Source organism: Charadrius vociferus, unplaced genomic scaffold (genome assembly GCF_000708025.1).
Source record: "Charadrius vociferus isolate BGI_N301 unplaced genomic scaffold, ASM70802v2 scaffold90, whole genome shotgun sequence".
Classification (NCBI taxonomy): domain Eukaryota; kingdom Metazoa; phylum Chordata; class Aves; order Charadriiformes; family Charadriidae; genus Charadrius; species Charadrius vociferus.
The window spans coordinates 2,542,488-2,563,081 of record NW_009647222.1 but is presented as its reverse complement, the minus strand read 5'-3'; the positions used below and the strand labels follow the sequence as shown (position 1 = coordinate 2,563,081).

The following is a 20,594-nucleotide window of genomic DNA, read 5'->3' as shown; positions in this document are numbered from 1 at the left end:
ACCGGGGCAGAATCTTGGGGCTTGGTTTGCCAGCAACTCGTCACACAGGAGATGCTTAAAAAAATTTTTCTTTTTCCTAGTCTGTTCTTCCACTTTTACATCTTTTCACTAGTGTTGGTCTTTGGGGGTGGGTTGAGAAATACGTAGAACATGTTTCATTTAGAAGAAAGAAGAACCCAAAGCACTATACATCTTCACAAAGGTGAAGATAAGATATCTGTGTAAAAGTAAGCAGTCTCTGGCTTACGCGGAGGGCTTTGACCCCAGTCCTGGGAGTCCTGAGTGTTTTTATCATTCAAAACAGAATGGGAACAGAGAAGAAGGGAAGGGCATGGATAACATGTAGAGCTAGAAAGAAAGAGGGGCCTGATCACTCCCAGTACTCGCCAACATATATTCTTACTGCTTTGGTTGCCTTCAGCTTTGAACTAGTTTAAAAAAAAAAAAAAAAAGCAATTCGTTTGTGAAAATACTTTTGAAATCCATAGGAGGCTTTGCTGAGATACCCCATGATATTAGATTGCAGGTACTGGTGGCATGTCTTTTCAGGGCAGGGTACACCGGTGATAGGAATGGGCGAAGGGGCCTGTACCCCCACCACCTGCACATGATAAAGTGCCTGCGTCCCATTAGATGGGTCTAACAGGATGACCAGCAGCCCACTTTAACTCCCCCCAGGAACTATATCCTTTCTTTTTACCTCCTGGTCTTAGGTAAACAGTTGTATCTTGTGGTGCAAAGGTAGGTGACAGAGATCCTCCTTTGTCCCTTCTTTTCAGACGTCCCTACAAAGCTTGTCTTTCAGTGCAATTACTGTGCCTGGGTCACATTTGCTAATGACTCCACAGTTAGTTAGCCGAGTTGTGACCATAGTTTGTGTTATCTGTAATAGCCTGACTGTATGTTCTGCTGTTTCACTATCAATCAGCCATGCACACCCTGTGTTAATTAAGACTGCGAGAATTTCAGAGCAGAGGCCTTTCTCTTCACTGTGTATGTGTAAGGGACTTAGCAGTACAGCTCTGATCATGAAGTTCAACTAATGGGTATTTTTCAGCTCAGCTTTGGTTTGGCTCCTTCAATACAAGTTAAGATTTGAATTAAAAAGATTCTTTTTAAAGTAATGATTTGGACTGAGTTGCAGTTCAAGAAAAGAACAACAGCTTAAACTGATTTCGAGTTCACATTCAGTTTAAATCTTTGGTGCTGGTTTCTAATCTGTTACTCCAGATAGTACTGCAACACCACTAATTTGAAGTCAAGTACACCTAACAGCAAAAGTGGAGTTGCTAAGCACAATTTAGGTAAAGCAGAGGAGAGAAGCCAAGCAGCAAAGCAACTGACATTGCAGCAGCGCATGTTTCACAGTGATAACCTCAAGCCCTGTGCCTTCCACCAGAAACAGAGAGCATTTTGCCCTGCTCCCCAGCCCTCTCAGGACACAGTTTGCAGCTCAGTACTAGGATGCAAGGCCTTTACCCTTATTTCTTAATGGAACAATTTACCACTTCAGAGCATGTTCTCCATCTGGAGAAAACCAGAATTGCTCATTGTCACTTTGCAGGAAATGTAGAACTTTCCCTCCTTCCCCCTTTCATTTGTAAAAAAGGGTTTGGGATAAACTTCCCCAGTTTTCAGCACTCCTTTCTAGCTCCCCATCGCCAAAAGCTTCTACCAATACAGGTTTTCATCCACTTTTTGTAAAGATGAAATCAATGAGAATTTTGCTCACAGAAGGAATAACAAACAGGAACCTTTGCCTGAATGATAAAACTCTCTTCACTTACATGCAACTCTCCGTGGAACCTCCGTTAGCACAGCAAAATACGCCGTTTAAAGACATGGAATTTTAATGGTAGTTTAATCTATTGCACAAAGTTTAGCAACGTAATGAGGAGCCTATAAACCACACAAGTGCTACAGACTGACATCCACATTTCAGTCATAGTATAGGGTTTTAGACGCAGCAACAACCATAGCTGGATAGTACAGTACATTCTGTTCTACCAATGGCAACTCAACAGCATCATCTACATCTGACTCTCATTCTTTCTGGTATCCAGTGTTACAGCTTTTGGAACAGGATAACAACTATTATCCCACCCCCTCCCCAATTCTGTGGTCAGCAGCTCACTAATCCTAGCATATTTAATTGATAAATAATGGGGAATGGGACTAGGGAGGAGGAAGTCTAGCAAATGGAGTTGAGTTACATAAGCAACTTCTTTTTTTCCCCCTAAAAGTCTTAATTTAATATCTGTTCACAATGTTCACTAAATATACAGGCTCAGCTGCCACATTCCCTTCCTCTGCCTAAACAACGTTGCAGGCAGTTCTGTGTCTTTTGAGACTCATACTGCTCTTTATTAAAAGGTGAAGTTGCATTTGCCCTAGTTTATGAGATGCCCAAAATACAGCTTGCAAGCAAACTGCAGAGCAGGCTGCTCTGTAAGAAAGCTCACAGCTGTTCTCTGCCTTAGAGAGATGATGTGGTCCTGTGGCTGAGACATGGCTTCTATTCCCAGGTCTGCCACTAAATGATTAAAGATGGAGCTTGAGGTAAAATGTGTTATGACAGCCTAAACCCATGATGACAAAGGCACATTTACAAGAAACATGGACATGGTTCTGGTTTAAGGAAGAAAAAGAAAAAAGAAAAAAAAAAAAGAGGCAGACAAAACCAGGGAAAAAATAATAATCTAATATGGCCATAGCTGATATCCCAGATGGTGAATCCAGTTCACAAATGGCAGAAAAGTACCTTCAGTCAAAGAGTCTGGTATTGCTCCTGCCCTATTTTCTGATTGCTTTCCCAAAAAATCAGCATCATGTTTGTTAGTTTTGGCCAGAACAAGTCTCCAGATGTCTTCCACGTCCTTCGCTCACACAGACGCTAAGCAACGCATTAAAGTGCCCTATCCACTGACCATTCAAGATGTGACTCTAAAGCTTGCACAGGCATTTGAAAGACTCTTCAGTCTACCCTTAAACAAAAGCTATACCAGATGAAATCCCACGAAATCCAGTGGAAACGGGCTACAAGGTGGTGCTGTTACTCCTCTCCAGCTTCTGGAACTGTTTATTGAATTAAGAACAGGGCTGCTCTGCAAAAATCCCATAGGCTATGCAAATAGGCTCATGCCATCTTAGTGCCAGCCACCCAACAGCTAACAAGTCCAGTACTATCAGGCTGTCAACCTAATCATCCTCAGATGCCAGGGGAAATCATCAGCACACGCACTGCAATATCTCCATATCAACATCCAAGAGTCAACAGTAAGTGAGTGGCAGAGATAAACAAAGACTCTACATCCAGTTTTCCATGCAATAAAATATACATGGAGTTCTTATTAAATGTAATCAACAGAGGTGTGCTAACCTCCAATCTGAAGACCTTAAAACTTATGGAGGAGGATTCTTGGAGCCTATTGCGAAAGCTGCTTTTTGTGGCTTCTCCTCCTAAAAATGGCCCGTACCAAAACGACGGTGCTAACAACTGTGAGCCTGGGTGATTTCTACATCATTTCCAAACTCTGCAACTTGGAGAAGATCTAATAAACAAATAGGGAAGCAAAAAGGATTCATATATCCCATGATAGGTTTTTAGCTGTCACACTGAATCCCTCTTCATTCCCTATTAGCAAAGCTAAAGGAACAGCACTACCAGGTTACAAGGATGATGCAGGGATATATACATTTAGTAAATAACCAACAAGATCTCAGATGCGCTGGTTATGGGGATGTACAAAGCAGCTTGTATTTTGAGAGAGACACTACAGTGCTAAAGGAAGGAGCAAAAATTTTTAAAATGGCATTACTATTCCCAACAGGAACAATCACTTTTGGGTACCTTTCAAGCAGTCTCCTCTGGCCAAATTTCTTTATGTTTATGCCCTTACGCTTACATCCTTACTTCATCTAATTAAGTAGTTAAGGTTTAAAAGGTCTGAATTCTACGTAGCAAGAGATTATCCTATTTAAAAAGTCTTCATTTTAAACCCCTTCTGCAACTCTGTTTATCCTGCCCTGCAGAAGAACAACTCGAAGACACTATAGAAGTGAGCCGTGAACCTGCACCCCATTCACTGTAAGAGCTGACAGTTCAGATAATAGCTTACATTTACAGAAACAGCTTTCATATTAAAAGACCTTTACAAACTATAGAGACACACATCTCTAGCAAAATGCAGTTACTGCTTGAGTAAAAGGTGGCAGCCTACAAAATCATGCACGCCAGTGGGACAAGGAGACATTTTAGTTAAGAACACTCAATGTTGCCCATAAAAATGGCGCATTCTTTACCTCAGAGCAGTGAAGACCTCAACGTTTACCATATGTAATCCAAATAAAGGCAACATCCAGAATATTTTTATTAAAAACAATTGTCTTGAATACAAATGGCCCAATTCACAATATGTTGGGTAGCTGCCGGATGTCGATAGAAAATGAACACATGCTATAAATTCAGTGCTTGGTAATTAGGAAAATGTGCATGTTTCCCAAGTCTGCTTCTCTGTAGGTAGGACTAAAGGGCAACATTATGTCATTTCCCTTTGCGCAGGACTCCCTATTGACTTCCATAAAGAATTTGGCTTAAAAACTGATGACAGGGTACAGCCCAAGTTGAGGGAAGAGCAACCAATAAATAAAGGAAGACGGGTTGGTGACGGAAAAGTCATTCCTAGTCACCAAGACATCTTACCAATATTTTCTTCCAGCAGTATAATGAGGACAGGACAGATGATTTCTGCTCTCAGTTATACCAGTCCCTTAAATCTAGAGTAATTGCTAAACGTGCACAACCCTTGAAAACAGGATTCAGACTGAAATGACTGAAAGCAAGCCTTAAAACACTGAACGCAACATAACATGGAACAGCTATGAAGCTATGACGCAGCCAGTTAAATGCATCCTCTGAGTTTAACTGGGGGCTAGCTGTTTTGTCCTAGATCTATCCTGCTTTAAAACATATTCATCAATAGTAGTTTCTATTTCAAAATTCTTCTGTTATCAGTAAGCATTGACAAGAGTTTAAATGCTATCATCAACCAAACTGCACGCTTTGTGATCTTTGCTCCACTTCTGTGTACTTACGCATTTATCTCCATAAAGCAAGATATCATATCCAGCAAAACCATGCAGCCAACAGGCTGAGAAGTCACACTCCCTCCAAAGCCTGCATAACCACAAGCATGCAAGACCTATAATGATATCAAAGTCAGTACATCAGGATCTCATTGAAAGTATGATGTGAGCATCATAGGTGAAATCAGGATGGAGCCAGCGAAGCAATAGGGAAACAGATGAAGAAAGTTAGACTTTTAAGATGTGAGTCACCAAAACAACACCTTCAAGCGCTTCTCTTTTCTCAGTGTCAGAGCTGGTGACACAGTTAAAGTCTTTCATTGTCTTCATGCTTTATTAGGTACAATATTAGTCCATCTGACAATAATCAGTAAATCAAAAATGAGATTACAGACCCATTAAACATTTCTGGTTTGCCTTGAAGATATATTTTCTTCATTCAATTTATGTATATCCTGTACATATATTCAAGGCCTGACAAAACATGATGAAATTTTCATTACTTAGTAGTGGGGGGTTCTCATATTAAATTAATGACAAATATATTCCTGCTTTTTAGAATACTGAAATGACTCATCCATTCCATGAAGAATTTTGGTGAGAAATAAGACAATAGCCCTGAAGGAAATAATGCAACCCTCCAGTATAAGAAGATTACACGCTAATGAGAAAAACGACTCGCTAGCTTGTACAAGAGAGAAAGGGGGAAGTGGAGTTAGGGGGTGGGGTGTCAGAATTAAACCTTTTCCTTTAACAAATTCATCTTGTGGCATTCCAGCACAGACAACCCCTCCAGCCATCATAACTCACTGGTTTGAAAAGGTCATTAGCACTCTATCCCATTTTGTTGGGAGAATGAAAAGCCAAATTCATGGGCATGACATGAAAATTTGCCCTTGGTATTGCTGTGGGATGACCTGAACCCTGAAACCTTACTGAGGAGTTTCTTAGGGGCATTTTTTATGAAATACAAGCACAGCACATGCACATATATTCTCTATATGGTATTCACAACTACATCCTGCAGCCACAGTGAGCACAGCAATAGCATCAATACAAAATTCACAGCACTTCGTGCTCTGCTTTTTTCCCCTTTCTCCATTTCTCTACCCAACTATTTCTTTCTCCTCCTCCTCAGAGCAGGCTGAACATGTGGCACCAGACACATGATGCCTGTGCTCAAAAAGTAAGCTGCAGTGGGAAGCACTTTGTTATCCGTGTCACTGACCTTCAGAGGAATACCCCACTGTGCAAGCTGGACCATAAAAGGAATCCATGTGTAGCCAGTGTTTAGAAAAGCCATCTCCCTGTCTTTCCCAGCTATGGTGCTGCCTTATTAAGACACTGAAGTAGTAGCCGCTGGAGAATCCTGGGAATGTTCTGAGCAACAGCACCCAAAAAAGCTCGTCATTTCGTATAGGCTGAAGATGAACTTGAAAAATCTGTGAGGACTGTTCAGCTTAGCAGTTGCAGGCTAGTAAAAGAAACCTATTCTAAAGAAACTACAGTCGTGCTGTTCCTGTGGAAATACACGATTTTTTCCCTTCAATCCAGTCATAAACATTTTCTGCATGGGAAAAAGGGAGAAAACAGACTGGACATTGAGAACATCCATCTCAAGGGGTGGCATGACGTGGTATATCAATAATATAATCATCTCATGAGGGGGCATAAGGACAAAAAATCACCTGCATACAGATCATCAGAAGTGCTTTGCTCTGCAGTCTCCACTGTGGTCTGGTCCTCTCACAAGATGATAAGCACCAAGTGGGAGGAATGGAGACAGTCTTTTGTGGTTGTTGACCTCCCAACTGTAAGCTTTTTTGTGAAAATTTGATTGCTGGGTTTTGCTGAGAAGTTTTTGAATTCACGTGAAGGCCACAAACAAATTTATGAGGTTTGTTTTTCTTTCATCAAGAGGTCCATTTCACTAAGACCAATTTATACCACCTTGTTCCTTTTCTCTGCTCAAAAATACAAATGGAAAAATTTTTATTCTTTATATTAAGGAAGCATTCTGCTCCGGGGCCAACTTCCCCCCTGTATCTTTCCCACCACTGTATTATAACAATGCCTTTCAGAAATACCCAAGATTGATACAGAGTATCTGATTTTATCCTTATCACTAGAGGGCTGGCAATTTTATAAATTAAACCAGCTTGCTCCTGTAAGCACTGTCTGCTTGCTGGAATTTTGCTCGATACAAGCATCCTCCTCGCCCCCAACCCAAAAAGACATATTTCTGAGAATTAAGCTATTACACATAGGAACCTCTCTTGTTGTAAGAAGCTGTATGTCTTGTGAACAGGTAATTGTATACATTCTGTCACTTCTGCAGTGCTTCTCTCACTTTAAAAGTGATGTTGCTCAGATTTTTCTTTCTAGTCTCTCTCTCTGATCGTCTTTGCAGGATACTTCTTTGAAACAGCTACATCTAATAGTTCAAGCTATCGGAGGAATCCAGCTGCCAGGACCAGAAATAGCTGTAGCCATTTGCTGACTCCACAGTGGCTTAGAGCGAGTCCCTGAGCTCTCCGTTTGTTGACATGTGGTCAGTAGCAGCAGGTGGATGTGGGTAACATCTGATTCACCCACCTAATACCAGTCTTCCCCTGATCTGTACCTGACCTCATACAACATGGGAACACGAAGGGATTGGAGGTAGGAGAGTGTCTGAACTTCCCTGTCTGTCATCACCTATGCCACCCAACTCTCCACAGAGCCACGTTAAGAGCAGAAACAAGCAGCTGTAAGAAGAGGCAGGATTTGCATGGGAGGTGACGATCAACAAAGATTCCTCAATCTGGGAGTCCAGCACCAACGCACCTTACCACAGTCACAACGACCTTGTCTGTACACAGCAGTTTACCCCACACCTGGCTTGAAACCAAGTGCATTAAATCTATGTAAGCCTCCCAAGTCCAAACTTACACAGTCTTACCCTCCCACACTATTTAACAATAAGTCACACCCCCTTGCAAGACTCTCAGCTGACAAACAGTAAATCAAGTCATGCTAATTTGGTTACTTTTGACCGTGTGCACTTGATTGACTTAAAAATTTACCGTGACATACCTCAGGTTTAAATCATACAAAGAGGGCTCACAAAGAAGGGAGCGCTTGTTCAAGTGAAACAGTTTAAATAGCAGTAGACAAGATGTTGTGTCATGCTGGTGGAAGAGGGAAGCAATAACTTACCAAAACCTTTGAAGAAGCCCTGCTTTTGAGTACCAATTTTCAGCACCTTTCTTATGGTCTCAGCAAAAGAACAAAGTCTGCCTAGAAGATAATCTCTTGCTAGAGCAGTCCTTGTTGTTAGCTTAAATAATGTCCACATTGAAAATGGCTCATAAGCTACCTTAAAGGAAACCAAGACATGTTTTCAGAAAATACCAGAGAAGAAAAATAAAACTTAATAAATATTAAAAAAAAACCAAAAACCAAACAAAAAAATACCCAAAAAGACAGTCACAACTAGCTGCTGAGTTACAGCCTTCCCTTGATTTGTTATGGCAGCACGACAAACTTGCTGGCCTTTTTTCAACAGACTATCCAGTAAAGACTATTAATAAGCAAGTTTATTTAGTCCAACCCACAGGTTTTGACATAAAGGGGAGAAAAACAACATCTATTTACATTTTCTTAATGTCAACCAACATGAGGCTAACCTTTAACTGTCAAATACACTACCCACTGGTTTATACTTTCCAATAAACGAAAAGAAAAGCATCCTGCTTACTTTTCCACTTCCCATCACCCTTGCTGCTCCCCAGGAGGAGAAGGGCTCAGCTGCAAGGTTGACACAACCACTGCTCCTTCTAATCTGTCGCTGTAGCACTTCTGTTGACCCAACCCTCTGGTCACACTGCATGGCATCATCCATGGGGACCGGGCAGTCACCAAACTTCTTTTCTAAGAAGTAGTTGCTCAGTGACCATATTTCTGGGCAGGAATATTTCTTGAACTCTGCACTGATGAATTAAGTGGCCCAAGAAGCACAGCCACCTGATGTCTCCGTTCTATGAAAGACCTTGATCACACAGGGACAATCTGCTGGCAAGGGGGATTTTCTTTGTTTAGCGCAAGCTGGTAAGTAGGTTATGATAAGAGAAAGCAAGCTGCTTATAAACATTTATCTTCAGTAATTAAAGCTTTGTTTAAAGGCACAAAGCCAAAAATGCAGGATCTAATTGACCAAATGAGATGCTTCTGCAAGTTGAAATCCGTTTGGAGTTTAATTTGCAAATCACATTTTTCCTCTATAGTTTGTTGAACTGAGCTGTGAAAGGGTAACTTTGCCCAGGCTGCCAGCAATTTGATAGTGTTTATGTACTATGCTTATTTGTGTGCAAAACTTGTTAGCATTTTACTTCATTTAATCTATTATCCCTGCAAACAAATTGGCTTCAGCTTTTTAAAGGGAAAGATAATCTTCTGATTATCTGGTTTAATTTCAGATATTAGATCATAAAGATGTTAATAAAATGCAAACTCACACTGAGAAGCAGATGCTCCTAGAAACCCACGGGCTAAACTCATATTTGTGTCACTCCTGAAGAGTCTCACAGTTGGGTAATAATCGCAGCTTCTATCATGCCTAATAACTTCTACCATTCTGAGCCCAGAATGCTCTGAAGAATAAGCGACACAATTAAGCAACAAGTTCAACAATGTTCTTATTCACTGAAAAGAAGGCATTGCAATGTAACAGCTAAGAGATAATTTCCAAGTCTGGAAATCTGTGATTTTAGGGCTGCTTTTCTGTTACTCTGTTTAGAGAAAAGAGGAAATTGAACACCACCACCACCAATGTCCTCCTTCTGCAGCAACCTCTACTCAACACCTCCTCCAGATGCAATGTTGTGTCACCATGTGCGCAGGGCAGGTCACACGTCTCAGGACCCCCAGCCCAAGATGCACTGCCCATAAGTATCTGCCCAGCCTCTGGGGCCAAGGGTGTGGGTGGCTGTGGCAGGGAGGCAGCGCAGGGCAGCCCTGCTCGCTTTGCTGCCACCTTCCCTCTTAGCAGGAGCAAGGAGGGCTGCACTAGCAATCAACCTGCATGACAAGGGCTGTCAGAAGCAACCAGCTGTCTGTGCAGCACTTGATGACCCTCCACCTGAAAAAGCATCAAAACATCATATGGCCCATCTCAGTCAGCGGGCAGGCTGGACCACCAGGATATATGCCGTCAGCCACTTGCAACAAGCACATGCAGGCTATAAATCTGTTATTGCAGGTGAATATGTCAATGCACAATATATTTGCCTGAAAATATTTTTGTGAACATTTTTAAAGACACAGGGATATTGAACCATCAGCTTCTTTTGTTATGGGAACAACGCAGTATTCTTTTGGCCTTTCTTTAAACAAAATGAAATTTGTTGCAGAGCATTACTATTGATAAGGCCTTTTTTTAATCAAGAAAAGAACGGTGAATGTAGAATTTTTAGCCAACTCATTTGTAAGCATATACATTTGTATGATGAAGTATGCACCATCCTATGGCCTTCAGAAGGCTTTATACAATGAACTAAAGGAACTCTGCATCTTGTGCTAGTTGTGGATATCAGGCATCTGGGAAGTGAGTAATCAGCTGAGAGCTCAGTCATATACTTACTGTCCAGAAGGAAATACAGGTCAACTGTTTAAGTTTCTGAAGAGAGACTGAGTTGGGAATCTAGTAAGAATTAGCAATGGTTCATGCAGGTTTTTCTGATAACTGACACTGGCTATTATCCAGATCAATGAAGACGGGGGATTGCCCTGCCTAAAAGAGTCTGACAAAGTTAGACCAAAGGACCAAGAACTGAACCTCCTTTATTCTGTGTTGTTTCAGGGCAGTGTCTTTGGTCTCTGCCACACTGAGTTAACTGAAGGTAACCTACGTGAACAGCTGATGCCAAGGGACAGAAAATACTGCTGGGGAAACTGAGGTGCTGTGTGTGCCTCCAAGGGCACCATACTGCTCTGCTGTGGCCGGTACAGGAAGTTTGAAGGCTCTGTGCCTTCACAAACCTCAGGCCAATGTTCAGTTAATGCAGCTTTTTGCATTTCAAGTTTCTGAATCTTTTGTTGAGAAAATTCTGATGGCAAATATGATTTACACCATTTGAAGGTACAATGACAGATGCACGGAGCTGCAAGCTACCTTAACGTAATTGACTGCATACTGCCAATTTGCACTTAAGACGTTAAAGAGATGTTATTTTTCAACACAAACGCAACAGGACAGCCATTGACAGTTATTTGTACTATACCAGGTACATTCCTTCAGCCTTACAATTTTCTTTGTACAGTGCCTATGCTTCAGTCTAATTCTGAAAATCTTGACAAAATACCATGTTGCATTATTCCTTATGTGGTGCTCTTTTAAATATGCATGCTAAAATTGTCAATAACAAGCACCAAAAGCTGTGCCTCAATGCTGATATTTATTAGGCATTTAAATAAGATCCAGATCATCGAGGACTTCAGCCTAATTAAAGCTAATAAAAATACAGTAGGAAACAGAAGGGCAGATTTCCCTTTGGTGGTAGGTGGGTTACCTGGTTCTAGGCTTTGAGGGGGCGCTTTTCACCCAAGAATTTCCCAAACTCCTTGGTGCTTCCAAAGCAAACCTGCCACTCTGTTGAAAGAGGTGAAAGACAGCATTTTGCCAGCTGTCCGGGTGCTGGATTTGGGCTCTCCTCCTAAAAGGTTGGCTAGTATAGTAGATGCAGTAGAGAGATTACAGAATGAGATTAACATACATGTGGGATTAATATCTGAAATACTAAGGAGCTGATTTTGCTGTCTGCTTCGGAATTGCAGTGGGGTTAGCTCAGTAAAGGGTATATTCTCTATGTCTAGCTATTTGGAAGAACAAATCTGCTTTTATAAAACACTTCTCCATAAGAACTTTAAAGAAAATATGACCTGCAAAACACACAGTGGCTGTAAAATGAAGTGGTAGGGTTCTACTCAGCTTTGCATATGTTTGATTATTTCCTCCAGGGCATCTGAAATGTGACAATAGGAAAGATTTGTCTACTATCCACCCTCAATTGGGAGTGACAGCAGTAGGACATGTTGTAAGGAGCCACTGGGTCATGCTTTTCTCTCTGGGTTAAGAATGAGCTCCAAGAACTGCAAGAACGGTGATCAATGCAATGTGAAGGGCCAAACTCACCTCAACAATCCAAGTATGTCCTGTCAGTCCTGGAATTCAAGGTAGCTGTGAAGACAGGTTAACAGCTGGAGCACTTTGCGCCAATTTGTTCTCAACGCTCACACACTTCTAATCTTATTTATTCATTGTCTTAATATTTAACTCCTGGGCAGAAGATGTCATGTCTCAGCTCTACCAGAAGGTGAATATTTTACAGAAAGACAAGCAGAAACCCTCAAAGTATTTAGAACTTCAGGATATATGAAGTTCATGGAGAGAGAATACCACTGTAGCTCTTGGTTTAGTAGTAAAAGAGGCTTGGACCAGACAAAGGCACAGGCCTCAAGAGGACAGAGGTTAAACATTTTTGGACGTACTGTTCTGATATAAATCATGAACACTGGGAAACAACATATTAGGCATATGCAGCCAACTTCTCATGTTTAAACATGCACTCCTTGAAAACTTGTATTAAGGTCATATTCTTCATTACGCTACACAAGCCTGAAATGAAGCATGGTCTCTGAAAACTCTTAGTAAAAACGTAACCGGACATTTGGGAACAAGACATGGTCAAGTCTTAGTGTTTCAAGAAGTAGGGGATAATTGAAAAGGAACCATCATTGTTCATTCCTAAACTCTCAACACTGTTTAACATATGTCACTAACGTACACTCTATACCAGAGATAACCCCAGTGTAGGAATGAGAAGCAGTTTCAAAAGCTATTTGTGGTCATTCAATGTTGACCTAACATGAACACTCACTTATCCTCACTGTCCTGGACAGGAGAGTGGAAACTGTCCACTTTCTGTGGCTGACAAGGATGACCTTTCCTTGCTCTCCAGAAATAAAAAGACAACGTGCTAACAAATGCGTCCTGTCTTACCCATCCAGAAGATAAGCAACAGGCTTCTCATTAAGTCCTGCAAAGACATACCCTGTCTGATCACTCTGGTTTTACCTTCTTAACTCGGAGAATCAATGCTTTGTATGTTTATCTGAGCTACACCAGCCCCAACAGGAGCACTAGCACAGTAAATGGCATGTTAAATGGCTTGCTGGTTCTGTACTTACCTTCACAGGCATGGCCTGAAATTCACTTGACTTCTCTTTCATTTGTGCCAAGATAAGTTTTGGGACTAACTATGTGTCCTCCTTTCAACTGAAGTTGCATTAAGCAAGTTACCCCCTGAGAAGACTCAGCCTGCTGCAGGCTGCCACCATCCCTGACCTGCAAGCCAGGTTATTTCTATGAGCATTCCCCAACCTACATCCATGAACACAAACCACACTGCCTTACGAAACTATTTAAATGAGAGGCTGGAGAGAGTTTGTGATTGAACTGTTGGATGCTTTTTTTAAAAAAAGCATCTTTACCTACTATCTTTAGTAATTAATGCTATCAGGAACCATAAAGCTTAATGGCAGCGTTTTTCTGTATGTCCTACCCACTTACCCTTTTAGGGTATGTTTAGTAATATCCTATTGGTCTGTAAGGAGATGATCCCTTTAGTCAGGACAGTTGTGGCCCCTGTCAGGAGATCCTACACAGCACACAAAGTAATATGGTAATCTTAGAGCGTCTTTTTAGTGACTCGATGATAGATAGCCACTTCTCTGCTGTATTTTCCCAACAGGATGACCAATACCTCTCCTTCCCTGTGAAATGACCTGCAATCCCTTAGAGAAGGGCATTGTGCAGGGCAAAGCTGTGGTTCAGATTCAAAGTTAAGCTTCAGCTAAGTGGACACCAGCCTGACAATGACCCCAAGACCTTCCTGAAGTCTGCAGTAGGGATGGTTTGGCAATAAAGTAAATCAGCTTCCTAGTATAATTTTTAAAAGAGCCCCAGTACCGGGGAGAGGCGAAAATACATTGCTGGAGCAATGACAAGCCAGCCAGTCATAAAATTGTGACTTAAGTGCTGAATAGATTAACCTGAGAGCTATTCTTCAGAGAGTTCAAGGGGCCAATTTTTGGTCTCAATTATGCTGAATCAAGGAAGTAGGTCTATTGTCACTTCAAGAAGTATTTCACGTCAATTTTTCACTGCAGTTGCATGCGGCTCTGACAGACCAAAGTGCATGGGCAAGATATTCACAAAGCACCACCCCTCCAGACATGCACACTCTCTCTACCCAGCTCCAGGCTAAATTCTTCCAGTGTCAGTTACAACATCAAAATGACAAAACCCGATGGTTTTGCTCAAGAGAACATCTTTTACTGCCCAGGAAGAGGCACAAAGCAGCAGGCAGCATTTGATTTTTCCCTTGTTGAAAGAAGTCAATCCCCTGTGCTTCAATTACATATGGGATTTTTCCTGTCAGTTAAGTGCAATCCATTTCTGTGATGGCCCCAATACTCCAGCACGGTATGTACCCTGTGGCTGGGAAGGCAAAGCATTCGTCCAGCTCCTTTAAGGCTGTCTTATAAATCATCTGGCTGGAATAACTCAGGTAGGGCTTAATCCAAAGCCAATTGAAATTGGTGGAAAGCTTCCCACTGACTTCAGCCAGCTCTGGACTGGGACCTCAGGGCTTCATACAACCACTGTCCCAGGCGCAGGACTCCCTCGCCTCTGAGGAACAGGATAAAGCCTTGGCTTTGCCACAGAGCAGTTAGAGACATAACACATCCCATCACCCAAATGACTGGTAGGGTCCCTTTTTCCCTGACCTTGCACCTGATCAGTAAAACACATGTGCAAAATGCTAGTAGACGGGCACAATTAATGCTGCCATACTTTGTCCTGAGTTTCCCAGCCTATGCCTGGAAAGCCTTGTTCCCCTGTGAGGTACAATAGCTGCTGGGTCCCTGCCAGCCTGAGAGCATGCAATAAATCTGACAGCCTGGGAGAAAGCTGGACAAAGCTCCATATGCCTGCTGTTGGCCACATGCCCCCTAGACAGGTCTGCATTGCTACTCCAAACATGCTGATAGGCCTCCAGGGAACCCAAACAAATACAAAAAGTAAAAAAATTCTGGCTGGACAAAATTTCTGGGTGGGTGCAGCAACCCTGTGTGGGGAATCCAGGATGTGACATACCTTGAAATGGTACAACCTTAAAATGCCAAAAAAACCCACTAGCTTTCTGCGTTGGTGGCAATCTAAATCTGAGTTGCCACAGCACAAACTACTAGCCAAAGCACATGCCAAGTGTGAACTGTACTGTTGGTCTTTAAAAGACAAAGCCAGCAAACTCCTCAGCATCAGTCTTAAACATATCAACCCAGAATGCTAGGGCTACACAGCACAACAAAGCATCATTTCCAGCAGTTTTCTAATGGGACGGGGGGAAACCCCACAAACCCAAAAAACAAGAACAAAAACTGAAAACACAAAGCCTGACATCAGCCCTCAAGGATCAAACTTGCACTAAGCATCTCCAAACGTCAGACGTAAGTGGCTGGACATCAGTGGCTCCAGCGTGACAGACAATTGGGAAGCTGACAGCACATGTATCCTCATCACTTCTCACATGGCCTCTGGCCTCTAGGGAAGACACAATAATGTCAAGTCACTCCCTCTTGGGCAAGTGGTGCGTGAGTCCATGCTGATACAAGGCATCTTCACCCCTTGATCTATTTGGACATGGGCGTCAGGCTGGGAAGACAGGCTTTCCGTGGGTCTTTGTCCCAGGAAATGGCAAAATGCGTCACTGCAGCTGGCTGAGTTACAAATACTGCTGTTTGATATGGCCGTTTGTGCTTCTAGGTTTACTGTTCAACTCAAAGAAGCCTAAACAGTGTCTGGGAGACCTAGCAAACATGTTACAGCCTACACATAATCATTCATCTGTTGGTATCCCAGTGGAAATGCATATAACCAGCGGTGGTTTCCCCATAGCAAGGCTACAGCCCCCTGATGGAAGGGTGTAGGTAAATGCCCTGTGCCTAAGCAGCAGGTACCAGTGCTCAGAGCTGATGGATCATTTTCAGTCTCCATGCTGCTCTTTAGGACCGCACAATTCACTTGATAAAACACCTGCAAGTGTTCAGACAGAGGGAGGTCTGGCAAGCAGATTGCTGTGGCGTAAAACATACACAAACACGTTGTAGTCATATTTTTAAAGGTGAAGATGATCCCCAAACTCCTAAAAATAGGAATTCACCAAAAAGAATCCAGTGGGACATATTTGTTTGTTAATAACTGCACAAATGCTGCTGTCCTCAGCTCGACGTGAGCAATACAATGCAACAGGGGCAGACATTCAGCTCCTCCCTGGTGTTGCCCCTGCTGGGGCACGTTTTGGGACGTCCCAGCTCCCAGGGTCACATCTGAACTTGAGAATCAGGATCTGTTATTGTTAAGGCAAACCAAAAATAAAAAGGTCGGACTAAATTATTTTTAAGATCTCAAGATTTTTAAAGCAGTCTTGTGACTTTTAAGGGGTCTGACTCATGGTACTTGAATGCTTGAAGCTGGCAGCAGTGGAGGGAGTACAGCAAGATTTAGCGTACAGCAATTTATTGCTAAAAGCCTTCAAATGTGTGGGAAAGGGCACAGACCGCTTCTGCAGCGATTTGGCAGAAATCAGGGACACAGGCCCAAGCCCTTCTCCTCCCACCAGGCTGCCACCAAGCTCGCCTCATCCACAAAGGTTACCACATAAAATCCCAGCAAAGACACCTCAAGCATGGCAAAAACACTTCCCAAAAGCAGGTGTGGGTGGGGAGAGAGGCTGTTTCCCATGTCGGTGGCCATCACTCTCTGGCCCACCCTCTTGGCCTCCCCCTGTCACAGGGACAGGGGCAGGTATGTCCATTGGTCTCCAGGGCTCCCTGGGGACCGCTCCATCGAGGGACATGGATCAGCTGCTGCCTGCAGCTTCTGCCTCCCCAGCGCTCCGGTTTCCCCATGCGGGACCGGAGTCAGGCCAAAGAACACAGCCCGCACAGTGACTTACAGATACACCTGAAATCCTGGATTTCAGCTTCCATGGTGACGAGGGCAGAGTGCCTCATCCTCAGCCGCCTGCGGCCATCACTGCATTTAAAAGCTGGCCATGCCACATTGCTGATGCCCAGGCCACCCCATGGCCTCTGCACACTCACATAAGAGCTTGGATGCCTTCATAGGGAAGTTCAAGTGACATTTTTCCGTAGCAGAAAACACCTCCCGGACTACACCCCCCAGCAGCCTCCACAGGCTGCCCAGGGCCTCTATTATTAACAAAACCTAAAGCCTCAGCCTTTCCATAAAAAGATTTTCTTAAAGCAGAATTGCACTAGAAGTATATAAATACTACCTTCTATACCGTTCACTGGCACAGGCCCTGCAATCTCTCCCGTGCTGCCCAACAAAAATATATCACCCCAGGCTTTGGGGGAACCCTCTAGGATGACAAGGCAGCTCAATGCCATGGCACGTTTGCTCCTCTGCCTTTTGGGGTAGGTTACCCACCTGCATTTTCCTGCCGCCTCATTTCCCTTTGGCCACCACACTTCATGTGAGTTTATTTATCTGCAGGCAACGCTGCTGCTTTCCAGAGCTCACGGGTTCAGCTTATAACCCAACAAGAGCTCATGTACCCAGTTCTGCATGGCAATACTTCCTTTGGAAAGAAAGGTGGCTATTGCATCTCATCTACCAGGGATTTCCCCCCCAGTTATCATCAATGTCCATCAGAGAGCCCTGCTTATGCAGCAAGACCTTATTAAAAAAGCTCAAAGCAGACATACAAAATAGATTTGTTATTGCATTCTGCTGACTTTCATTTAAAACTGCTCTGAAAATGTATTTTCTCCCACAGCATTCAGAATCTGAAAGACCATGGTTTTGCCAGCGCATGGGAAAGACCAGAAACAGAAACGAAGTCCATATTCAAAGTTAAATACAAAAATGAGAACAAAATGTGCTTAAACCTAACTTTCATTTTTTTAAATCACTGCAGTGTTAATAAACTAAATTACATCTTTGTATCAGAGAAGACATTACAAAAATAAATTAAGCCTGATTTTCTCCCTGCTAACTCCAGTGTAAATCATGGGAAATTCTATTAAAGCAAACAGAACTGTACAGGTGTACAATGGGGCTGGTTAATGAAATGTCGTTCCCAGTATTTTCATGTTGCTTCTTTCATAATTTCCATCATCATATCCACATTCAGTTCTGTTCTCATTTTTACCAAAGTAAATATGTAACAACTGATAGCAAATGCTGCCCTTGTTGCCCACATGAAGGGGCTATAAATGAGTAAAAAAGGACAGGCCGTACAAATACAACAGCAATTGCACAGTATGGCAGACAATTCACAGATACGCTACACTACATATACCAAGTGTATGTCAGCTTTCAGTTGATACAATAATTATAGCTCTGTCTGAAAAGACAAACACAATCCCTTCTGCACAGCGCTCACTCACATGGCATCTGAGCATGAGTTTTCCTATCAATAAATTCACACAGCCATAGTCCACCTTCACTGTTTACATTTATCCGTGTAACAAAATAACTAGAAGCCAAGACATTTACAGCAGCCTAAGGGAATTGGGCACTAGACACCCCTGACTGCCAGCCTCTCCCACAATATTAACTAATGCTATTTTATGGCACATATTGTTAGCAAGGACTCTTTGGTTAGCTAGAGCATACTTTGGAATTTAAGACAGAAATCGTCAAAGCCACTGCTAGTCAAAGACAAGCCACCGGCACCATTTTCCATACGTAATACCTCACCTCTCTGCTTCAAGGCGCATTTCTTCGCGCTTTTGCCTCCTGAGTTCCCTGCGGCGTTCAAAGTCATCCATAGTGGGTGTTCAAGCGTTCAGAGCTCTGGAAAGATCCAAATCTAAAAGGGAGATGACCAGTTAGAGGAGAGAGAAAACACAATAGATCCGTTTAACCAACTGAGTCCATTTAGTTTTGTTTTGCTTTCTTAACTTCGCTGTAACTATTTTCCTTTTCCATCAAAAAATTTAACTTCCTCAGTATTGTTGAGATAAACAAGATTAATGAAATGCCTTGTAGGATAAACATAGCCCATGCCTGCGTTTAGTTTCCTAGTTAAAATTAAATCAACATGCTTTAAGTAAGGACTGTATACATCTGCTAGCCGCAAACTAGCTATTTGTAACGTCACAGGTCTTTTCTGCAAACAAAAGCAACAATTCAGTAGGATTTGAAATTTAAGCTTCCAATTTTTACTGGAAGCAGTAAAAATGCAGCCCAAGACATTCCTTATTTTCTTTAGTTGCACAGATAATTAAAAGTTTTGCACAAGTTAGTCCTCATCTGTCCATTCCCAGCCCCCTCCCCTTCAAAAGAAGAGAAAAGAGGCAGAAAAGAAGATAAAATGAGAAAAGAAAGAAAAATAAGAGAAAAGGAAAAGAGGGGAAAAAAAAAGAAGAAAAGGAAAAGCAAAAAGAAGAGGGGAAAAAAGAGAAAAGAAGAGAGAAGGAGAAGAGAAAAGAAGGAAAATAAGCTGCAGCTTTTAAATACCACCCAGGAGCAGCCAAACTACTTCTAAATCCTGCTCAAAGAACCAAAAGTAGCAATATTTTTTTTTGTAGTTTAATCCACGCGTTTTCCCCATGCCCTACCTTCTTCTTTATGATTTAGTCCATGAAATATTTTCCCCTTTACAGTTCTTCATATACAAAGCCTTTCCAGCCTTGGTTTATATCCCATCAAGCTGAGTATTACAGAATTCCCCTGCAGCCCCCAAACCAAAAATGACTACCAGAAAAGGGAAAGCTGTTCTCTTTTTGTCCCTGCTTTGTTTACAGAGCTGTCAGTGGTTAGTTAAACTCTGCCTGGAATCTGGCATTTAAGGCCTGCTCTAAGATTGCTTCCTGTGCAGGGCTGGAGGCCTCAGCTTCCTCTGCAATCCAAGCCTGGGCGCTGCACTCGGAGGATTTCCACCACCCCCCCCCAGCCCATTTTTTTTTAAAAAAAAAAAAAAAAAAATTCCAGCCCGTTAGTACAAGACCAGCCATTTATGCTGCGGGGAAAGTCAGCACTCAGACGCAGACTAAAATTTTCAAAGGTGGCTTATGAACTGCTTGCAGTTTAAGGGAAACAAAGCCAAAGGTGCATTTGTAAATTATTTGAAGTGCTCTGTTTGCAGATGTAGCTTTATATTCCTGCCCGCCGGTGCAGTGTCCAAGCACCCTCCCCATAAAAATCACTGGCAATAGCAAAGGCTCTCATAACTTAAGGGAATCCGCGGCTTTTTCTGCCCCCTTTTTTGGATTAAAACATGGCTGAGGGCAGGGGTTTTGTGAAGGTTATTTTATTAGTTTACTTTTCCTGGGGGTGTTTTTCTTTCTGATTTGTTCCTGGATTGGGGGATTTAAAATTTTGTTGTTGTTGTTGTGACTTTCTTCGTGTTTGGCTGGCTGGGGTTGTTTTGTGG

General features: G+C 42.4%; 1 protein-coding gene across 1 annotated transcript in view; it reads right to left on the bottom strand.

Annotated features, from left to right (window-relative positions):
- The window catches only part of CALD1 (caldesmon 1), a 198,034-nt gene that overhangs the window by 77,541 nt on the left and 99,899 nt on the right, over positions 1 to 20,594 (bottom strand). The window contains exon 3 of the mRNA XM_009879644.1: positions 18,917 to 19,028. Within this exon, the coding sequence (XP_009877946.1) occupies positions 18,917 to 18,987 (71 nt within the window). The 5' untranslated portion in view covers positions 18,988 to 19,028. The remainder of the gene's footprint in view (positions 1 to 18,916; positions 19,029 to 20,594) is intronic.